The sequence below is a fragment of the Triticum urartu genome, chromosome 3A (assembly GCF_056163025.1).
Source record: "Triticum urartu cultivar PI428250 chromosome 3A, HENAU_Tu73, whole genome shotgun sequence".
Taxonomy (NCBI): domain Eukaryota; kingdom Viridiplantae; phylum Streptophyta; class Magnoliopsida; order Poales; family Poaceae; genus Triticum; species Triticum urartu.
The window spans coordinates 438,039,178-438,047,738 of record NC_141875.1 but is presented as its reverse complement, the minus strand read 5'-3'; the positions used below and the strand labels follow the sequence as shown (position 1 = coordinate 438,047,738).

General features: G+C 49.6%; 2 protein-coding genes across 2 annotated transcripts; one reads left to right on the top strand and one right to left on the bottom strand.

The window, feature by feature from the left end:
• Nucleotides 1-3,945: 3,945 nt before the first annotated feature.
• Nucleotides 3,946-4,934, top strand: LOC147979998 (uncharacterized). Its single transcript, XM_087516806.1, has 3 exons — nt 3,946-4,144; nt 4,266-4,439; nt 4,560-4,934. Exons 1-3 carry the CDS (start codon nt 4,022-4,024, stop codon nt 4,932-4,934), a joined length of 672 nt encoding a protein of 223 aa, XP_087372932.1. The 5' UTR covers nt 3,946-4,021.
• A 1,684-nt stretch (nt 4,935-6,618) lies between these two features.
• Nucleotides 6,619-8,340, bottom strand: LOC125548469 (GDSL esterase/lipase At1g28600-like). The gene is made up of 5 exons (XM_048712056.2): nt 7,979-8,340; nt 7,680-7,892; nt 7,419-7,570; nt 7,038-7,311; nt 6,619-6,926 (listed from the first exon to the last, which is right to left on the bottom strand). The coding sequence occupies exons 1-5, from the start codon at nt 8,241-8,243 to the stop codon at nt 6,721-6,723; spliced, it is 1,110 nt and encodes a 369-aa protein (XP_048568013.1). The 5' UTR covers nt 8,244-8,340; the 3' UTR covers nt 6,619-6,720.
• Nucleotides 8,341-8,561: the final 221 nt, after the last annotated feature.

Sequence of the window (8,561 nt, the reverse complement as noted above, 5' to 3'; positions counted from 1 at the left end):
AGGAGTCTACCAAAATGATGAAGTGTCACAAGGAAGGTATAAGGTACAATCCAAAAAAAATCATACATCCATCGGGAGGGGAAGCATGGAAGTCATTCGATGAAGAATACCCCGAGGAAGCAGCCGAGGCTGGGAATGTCAGAATAGCCATATCAGGTGATGGGTTGAATCCATATGGTATGTCGTCCAATCCATACAGCTGCTGGCCTGTGTTTGTAATTCCGCTCAATCTTCCTCCCGGTGCCCTAATGCAACGGAAGACCATGTTCCTGTCGCTCATCATTCCGGGGCCTGACTACCCGGGGAAGCAATTGGGTGTGTTTATGCAGCCGCTTGTGGATGCTTTGCACCATTCTTGGTACTTTCCGAGGTTGACATACGACCGGGATTTGTAGAGAAATTTCTTGATGAAAGTTTGGTTGCACTATTGCATGCATGACTTTCCCGGCTATGCTCTATTCTGCGGATGGTGTACAAGTGGTAAGATGCCATGCCCAGTGTGCATGCAGGCTCTGCGAATGATTTGGCTGAGTAAGGGTGGCAAGTATGTAGCCTTTGACCTGCATCGACAGTTCCTCCCTCCAGACCATCCAGACAGGGAAGACAAGAAGAACTTCACGAAAGGCCGGGTTGTTCATGAAGTAACCGAGATTCCAACATTTTCGGGGGCAGATGTTCTTGCTCAACTAAAAGCTCTCAAGCCTAAAGTCAAAGGCAAAGGCAAAGCCAAAGCCAAAGGCTTCGAGGGATATGGTGAGACGCACAACTGGACGCACATTACCCCCTTCTCGCAGCTTCCCTATTTCAAGGACCTCAAACTTCCTTACAATATTGATGTGATGCACACCGAAAAGAATGTGGCAGAGTCACTTTTCCACACGATCCTCAACATTCCTGATAAGACGAAGGATAACGTAAAAGCTAGAGCCGATCAACAGAGAATTTGTGATAGACCACGCCTGAACATGAAGCCTCCCACAGGCGGTCGAAAAAACTGGTTCAAGCCAGATGCTGACTTTGTCCTTAAACCGCCAGAAAAAAAAGAAGTACTTATCTGGCTGAAACAAATTTTGAAGTTCACCGATGGTTATGCATCGAATATAAGTAAGGGAGTCAATCTTTCAACAGGCAAAGTGACCGGCCTGAAGAGTCATGACTACCATGTATGGATTGAGCGGATAATGCCGGTGATGGTTCGAGGCTATGTCCCCGAGCATGTCTGGCGAGTGCTTGCCGAGCTTAGCCATTTCTTCCGCACGCTCTGTGCTAAAGAAGTAAGTAAAGAGGTGATTGAAAAATTGCATAAGAAGGCACCGGAGTTGATAGTCAAGCTAGAGAAGATCTTTCCGCCAGGCTTCTTTACTCCGATGACACATCTCATTCTGCACCTCGCAAACGAGGTATTGTTGGGGGGCCCTGTGCAAAATCGCTGGCAGTACGGCCCTGAGAGGCAGAACAAGCATCTCCGACGGAAATGTGGAAACAAAGCTAAGATTGAAGCTTCCATAGCTGAGGCAGTTATCCTAGAGGAGGTGTCAGACCTCAGGACATCATACTATCCAGACCACGTTCCCCATCTGCATAACAAGGTGCCTCGATACAATATAGAAGAGCCCAAGTATCAACCCAGGCTCGATCTATTCAATGCGCAAGGTGGGAGGGCTGGGGCCTCGAAATCTTATAACATGCCACGACAAGAGTGGGAGGACCTCATGTTCTATATCTTGCACAACATCAAGGAAGTTGAGGAAGTGTGGATGAGGTAATACCACTACACCATTCCTTTATGTCTTCCACATCATCATGTTTCATGTTCACTTAGTCCCGGTCTAACACCGCTTATCTTTTTTTAGTGATTTCGTTCAAGAGGAATGGACGGGAGTGGATCCTCCTACTGAGGCGGAGGCACTTACTCTTCTCCGTCATGGAAACCCTGGACGTAAAAATTTTGTTGCTTGGTTCATGGAGAAAGTAATTTTCCACACTCCCCTATTAAATACCTACTTCAACATTTATTAGTTAACCGAACTAATGCACGCAACAATTTCCATTATACTTGTAGGGAAAAGATCCGAACATATCTATGGATGCTGAATTGAGATGGGTTTCCATGGGTTTCGACCCTGCCGTCGTGACATGTAAAAAGTATGATGTGAATGGGTATCGCTTCCATACAGAGGAGCACCAAAACAGCCGCCCCGATCCCAAAACTATAAATACTGGAGTGTACACCCCCGGTCAAAATTCAGTAGACTACTACGGAAGGGTACAAAATATATACGAGGTTAAATTCCGCCAGGGGCGTGAGACCCTAAGTCTGCCTGTGTTCAAATGCCGATGGTTCGATCCGCAGGAGGGGGTAAAACATACGCCTTCCATTGGTTTGGTCGAAGTTAAACCATCAACCGTCTATGCCGGAGCCGATCTCTTCATTGCGGCTACCCAAGCTGCACAAGTATATTATCTGCCTTACCCATGCCAGAAAGTGTATCTAAAGGGTTGGGAAGTTGTGTTCAAGGTGTCGCCACATGGTAAGCTACCAGACCCGAATGAAGACGATTACTACAACATTAACCCCATGACATATGAGGGAGTGTTCTATCAAGAGCAACCTGATGATGATGATGATGATGTGGTTAGAAACGATGATGCTAGACCATTGGGTGATGATGATGTGGACCCAAACGTCGACGATGCACGGAATGATGGTGAGACCATTGTCAATGAAAATGACATACTTATGCTAGAAAAGTTAAACGAAGACGCTGACGACGAGGAAGAGCCTCCACCTCCGTCGGACAACGAAGATGATATGGTTGATAGTGATGATGAGACGGACCGAGAAAGAGGTTACAACAGTGATGATTCATATGGGTTCTAGCAGATGTACGTTTCAAGTATTTTTTTTCTATAGTTTAGGAATATGCCTTTTTATGCCTTTTTATTAATGTGTTTATTATCATGCCTTTTCCTTCATTTCATTAATTTACTAATTGCATTTTCTCTTTTCAATGCAGGTTCGTGGAACATGGGCAAGGGGAAGGCCGACGGCGTGGGTTTCCTACGCAAGGTCGTCGGCCTGCCTAGTCGGAGTGGTCGAGCTCGTAATCCTCCCCCTCGGCTACTTGACGATGACTCCTCATAGGGAGGTCGATGGAGAGGTGCCCCTAGAGGAGGAGGGGGCGGGGGGAGAGTCTCTAGAGGATGAGGTGCTGGGGGGAGAGCCACTACAGGGGGTCGCGGCCAGAAAGAGCGCACCCTCACCGACTTAGGGGTGTTTTCTTCGAGGCCCTCCTCTAGTGAGGTACCCTCTAGGGAGGAGGAGGAGGAGGTGGTGGTGGTGGAGGAGGAGGAGGAGGTGGAGGAGGAGGAGGAGGAGGAGGTTGGGGAGGAGGTTGGGGAGGAGGAGGCAGGCGAGGAGGAGGGTGGTGGCGGGGATGATGGTGGTGACGGGAAGGGGGTTGACAAGAAGGGGTGGCTGCGTGGCAACGCAAAGCTACCAAAGCAGGTTCCTGCTACTGAGGAGCAGAAGTGGCTCATTGAGCCCACGGGAAAAGAGTAAGTGGTTCATTATTTTCCTTGTCACATGCTTATTCCGGTTGTTATTTATTTTGCTTGTCACATGCTAATAGTTCATTCTTTTGCAGCAACTGGATATATTCTAAAGGGATCCGTATTCCCAACGGCCTCATCACCGTCTTGCTGAAGTTATATTGGCCGGGGTTGTACTGTCCTGATCCAGTCAGGCAGCCGAACCGTCGGGTTTTGGCCACGAGTTGGGACCACTGGGAAGCGGCCCGCCACGCGGACCATGACACCCATGCCAAGGCCGTGATCACTACTTTCTGGGTGAGTTCTCTTCAGAAGCACAAGTCCATTCTAGTTTCATGAATGATTTAACTCATGGCTTCTTCCATTCTTGTTTCATGCATGATTGTAGACATTCTATCGAGTTCTTCCGGAGCACAGGGCTAGAGCGGACCAGATCGTGCTGCGCCAATGCAAGAAGAAGGCCCGCCAGATGCAGTACGAGGTGCGCTATGTGGCCATCTCCACATACTACCACGACTATCTTGGTGTGAAGATGACCAAGGAAGAAGCGCGAAGGATGGCCATTACCTTGGAGAGGCCGGAGTTCTTGGCGGTAAGTATAAAAGATTTTCCATTATGCTTTCATTACCTTGTGGTACATTATGCTTTATGATTTATGCTTCCATAACACCAATTTGGACACACCTACATGCCATTATGCTTTTATTATGTAGGTGTGTCCAAATTGGTGTTATGGAAAAGACGAGTCCTGGGCAGCATTGGTGGATCTTTGGTGTGATGAGGCTGGAGCCTGGGCGGCTATGAGAACCAAAAATAAGGCTAACCGAGGGACGGAGGGAGTACATGCTCAGGGAAACCGAAACCACTATCTCCACAAGGCAGTTAATGTATGACTAACCCCATTAAACATTCTTCTTCTTCTATTTACCATCACTTTCTTATGTATGACTAATCTCTATTTGGTGGTGCAGGAGGAGAAACTGAAGCGGCCGCTCTCAGACATGCAGGCGTGGGAGATCGCCCATACACGGAAGGACTCCAAGCCTGGCGAGCCCCAGTACTACGGCAAGAAGACCGCGGGGAGGAAGCAGGCCTACTCCGAAGCGTATCTGAAGTTGCATCCTGACACACCTGACCCCATTGCGGCGCCTCTGGACGACAGGGCGGTGGTGAGCATGGGGCCCAAGGAGCACGGTCGGGAGGCGGTTCTCGATGCTGTGATCACTCCTAGTATCTCCTACACACAGCTTCGTCGGATCAACCCGAGCCTGAGCCAGCGCACGAGCCAGCCAGTGACCAATACACAGTCCCTCTTTCAGGAGCAACAATCTGTAAGTATTTTCCCTCTTATCTTCATTGCTCACTTCATTTTCCGCATTTAGTAGTTTTATGAGTTCCATCATGTCATACTGTAGGCCTACATGGAGTACACACGCCAGGAGACCATGGCGTGGCATCAGAGGCTTTATGAACAGCAAGTGCAGAGGGATAGCCAGATGCAGCAGGCTTTTCAGGATATGGCGGCCGGCAGGTGTCCTCAGTTCCCTCCAGCACAATGCCCTCCAGCACAACCAGTGCTGATGAGCTTTGAGGAGTTTGTGGCACAGAACGCTGGCCCCTCGCCGGTTAGTGCGTCCCCAATCTATTCACCCAAAGCATGTCATGCCTTTCAACACAGTCATATATCCCGTGCATATGTCTTTTCAACATCCAGGGAACATGTGGATCTACCGTTGGCGGTGGTCTTCGCAGCACTCCGGAGACACGGAGCCCGACCACTCCGATCCACGGAGGCGGAGGCGGAGGCGGTCTTGGCGGTAGCGCTGCGCTAGCAGTGACGACCTGGGCTTTGGCCATCTTGGCGGTGACGACCTCCGCGGTGCTCGATGATCCTTGTGTGGTGATGATGCTTGAGATGACTTGTGTGTGGTGATGATCATTTAGATGACTTGTGTGCTTCTCTATATGCTTATGTTGGTTGTGATGATGTTCATTTAGAGACTTGTGTGTGATGATGCTTATGCATATATTGTTGTGATGGTGCCGGATGATATCCCGTTGTGTTTTATATGTCTATCTCATCATATATATCTGCTGATATGTGCTGCTATTTGAATTGAATTGATGTGAAAACAAACAGAAAAAGAAAAAAAAGCAAAAGCAAACTATGCCGACGGCTAGGCCGTCGGCATAGGGCTACCGTGAGCTCCCAGTAGCTGACACGTGGGCGCCTATGCCGACGGCCTAGCCGTCGGCTTAGTTTAAAAATTGTGCCGACGGCTAGGCCGTCGGCATAGGCGCCCACGTGTCAGCTACTGGGATCTCTGTATGAAGGACTATGCCGACGGCCTGGCCGTCGGCTTAGTTTCAAATTATGCCGACGGCCAGGCCGTCGGCATAGCCCTGGTCCTAGAGCAGCGGCTGGTCGCCACGTGGCACACCTATGCCGACGGTCGAGCCGTCGGCATAGTTTTTGACTAAGTCGACGGCTAGGCCGTCGGCATAGTTGTGCCACGTGGCGACCGTTCGTTGGGCAGACTTGACGGCGAGCGCCGTTAGGCGTGATAGTTGCCGACGGCTAGGGCCGTTGGCATAGATGTACGGCCCCCGTCGGCGTATAATATATGCCGACGGCTTTTCTATGCCGACGGCCTCCCTGCCTGTGCCGACGCATATGTTGCCGACGGGGACCGTCGGCATAGGCCTATCCCGACGGGACTCAGGGCTATGCCGACGGCCCTGGCCGTCGGCATAGGGGGCGATTCTGGTAGTGTTGGGTGTTTCAGAAGTTACGTATACTTCTTCTGTTTTTATTTATTCTGCATATTAGAGTTGACTAAAGTCAAACTTTGTAAAGTTTGACAAAGTTTATAGAAAAAAAGTAGAAATATTTACTTAAACAAATTTATATGATGTGAAAGTACATTCAATAATAAATCTAATGATACTGATCAGTTATTGTATATGTTTAGGCAAGTATGAATTAGCTTAATAGTGCTCCCTCCGTCTCATCATATAAAACGATTTATATTATGAGACGGATGAAGTATTACGACGAATCCGCACTGAGCCAGACAAACTACTATACTGTTTAGTTGACTATTTTATTTCTTTCATTCAGTTAACAGGCCGATGCAAGTACGGGAACAAAGCGAGCAATCAACAACTCTAGCAAGAATGCAACAGCGGCGGGTTCGCGTATGGCCCATGCAACACACCATCGGCGATGACGTTGTAGGCCTTCTCAGTCATGTGGATGCCGTCCCAATTGGCGCAGTTAGCCGGGGAACCCATAATAGCGGAGTGCTTGTCGCATGTCCCGACGTGGTACCGGCCACCGCCGCCGCAGCATGCCACCAGAGGATCACCGATACCTGCATGCCCAAACGCAAAACGATCGAGCAATGAGCGCGGCGCATGGACCAAACACATATGTAGTCCGCTTTAATTAGGAGAAGAAATGCGATCGGGCGTCGGTTACTGACCAAATCTGTGTGGGTTCTTGAAGATTTCCATGGCGGCGCCGAAGTAGTCGGCGTAGATGAGCTTCACCCATGGATGCCGCGCCCTGAGCCTGTTGACCTCGTTGAACAGCGCCGTGTTGTGCCTCATGGAGAAGTCGTTGTACCACCTGAGGCAGCCGAACTGGTCGTAGTCTGCACGGTTGCCCGTCTGGTGGTCGTTCAGGTACTTGGGCACGCACCCGATGGGGAAGTTCCCCGGGATCATGATCGTCTTCGCGCCGAGGTCGATGAGCTCCTGCATGCATACGATGACAGATGAAACCACCTACACCTACGAATACGATACATGGATGTATATATGCATGATTTGTTTGTACAGGCTAATTGATGGCGTGTAAGCACCTGAGCAATACTGATGATGCGGTTGACAACGTCTGGGATGAACTGGTAGGCTGTTTCACGAGTTTTATTATTGTTGAGTAACCAGAAGTTGTAGTCGTTGCCACCGATCTCGCCCAATATGATGAGAGACTCTCCCAGGAGTCTCCTCGCACCTGGCAGATCATCGTACGTAGCCCAATTAATAAAAGCAATACAGTAGCTAGCTAAAACTGATAGTACGGTTTTAGCATGCATGCATGGGCGCGTGGTTAATTTCATTACCGGGCTCTGGTGCTATCCGTTGCACCACTTCTTTGAACCAGCCCATCTGCATGCCCAGGTTGGCAGACCCGGGAATACTAAGGCCCCGTCTTTGGAAGTACTCCGGGGGAAGCGCCGTGGCAGCAAACACCGCGAAGTTGGCACCGAATGTGCATTGTCCCCATCTCTGCTCGGGCAAGCTTGGCTGTACCAGCGGCAGACCCAGCGCTTGCGCTGCAACACGTACGGACACAGTTGTCAGCACAGCCGGGCACTAAAGAGGTAGCTAGATCCATGCATGTGCTGTGCACTGCACTCACCGTAGAAATCAAGGAGGACGCGCCCGTCACAGACGCGGCCTGTGGGGTGGTGGAAGAAGGTCATCCCATATGGGAACTCCTTCAGCGCGTTTGGAGCGCTGCCGGTCGAGTACACGAAGTTGCCGGTGTCGATGATGGAGTCGCCGAAGGCGAAGATGCGCTTGTAGCAACTAGAAGATGACCCGGGAGCGCTGAGCAGCAGGACGACCGTGACGAGGAGGATGCATGAGGAAATGGAACGGTGTCCTTGACGCTCCGAGGCCATCGAGACCTGCTGTTGCTACAACGTTTGCAGGCTGACACGGTGACTGGTTTGTGATCCGAAGGAGTTCATTTGATCACCTTTTTATAGCATCTTCAGGCCGAATTCTACTAGCAGGGGTAGATACGATGGCAGTGAGTACAGTGACATCGTGAAGATACATTTCTTGCATTTCTCTTCTTTTTATATGTATCTAAAAGATAGATTTATATCCTCTTTACTTATTCATTTGAGATTTATATCCTCTATGTATAAAGTTTGACGAATAATTTCTTTGTGGCGCCGGCCATAATCTTAATAATGCAGTACAATAATGCAAGA

What these genes read in the sequence shown, in the direction of transcription:
- LOC147979998 (XM_087516806.1), top strand. Translation starts at nt 4,022, where the DNA reads ATGCAGTACGAGGTGCGCTATGTGGCCATCTCCACATACTACCACGAC. An exon ending in AGAGGCCGGAGTTCTTGGCG is followed by an intron (nt 4,145 to 4,265) that starts GTAAGTATAAAA and finishes TTTATTATGTAG; the next exon opens with GTGTGTCCAAATTGGTGTTA. An exon ending in ATCTCCACAAGGCAGTTAAT is followed by an intron (nt 4,440 to 4,559) that starts GTATGACTAACC and finishes TCAGACATGCAG; the next exon opens with GCGTGGGAGATCGCCCATAC.
- LOC125548469 (XM_048712056.2), bottom strand. Translation starts at nt 8,243, where the DNA reads ATGGCCTCGGAGCGTCAAGGACACCGTTCCATTTCCTCATGCATCCTC. An exon ending in CGTCCTCCTTGATTTCTACG is followed by an intron (nt 7,893 to 7,978) that starts GTGAGTGCAGTG and finishes TACGTGTTGCAG; the next exon opens with CGCAAGCGCTGGGTCTGCCG. An exon ending in ACGGATAGCACCAGAGCCCG is followed by an intron (nt 7,571 to 7,679) that starts GTAATGAAATTA and finishes ATGATCTGCCAG; the next exon opens with GTGCGAGGAGACTCCTGGGA.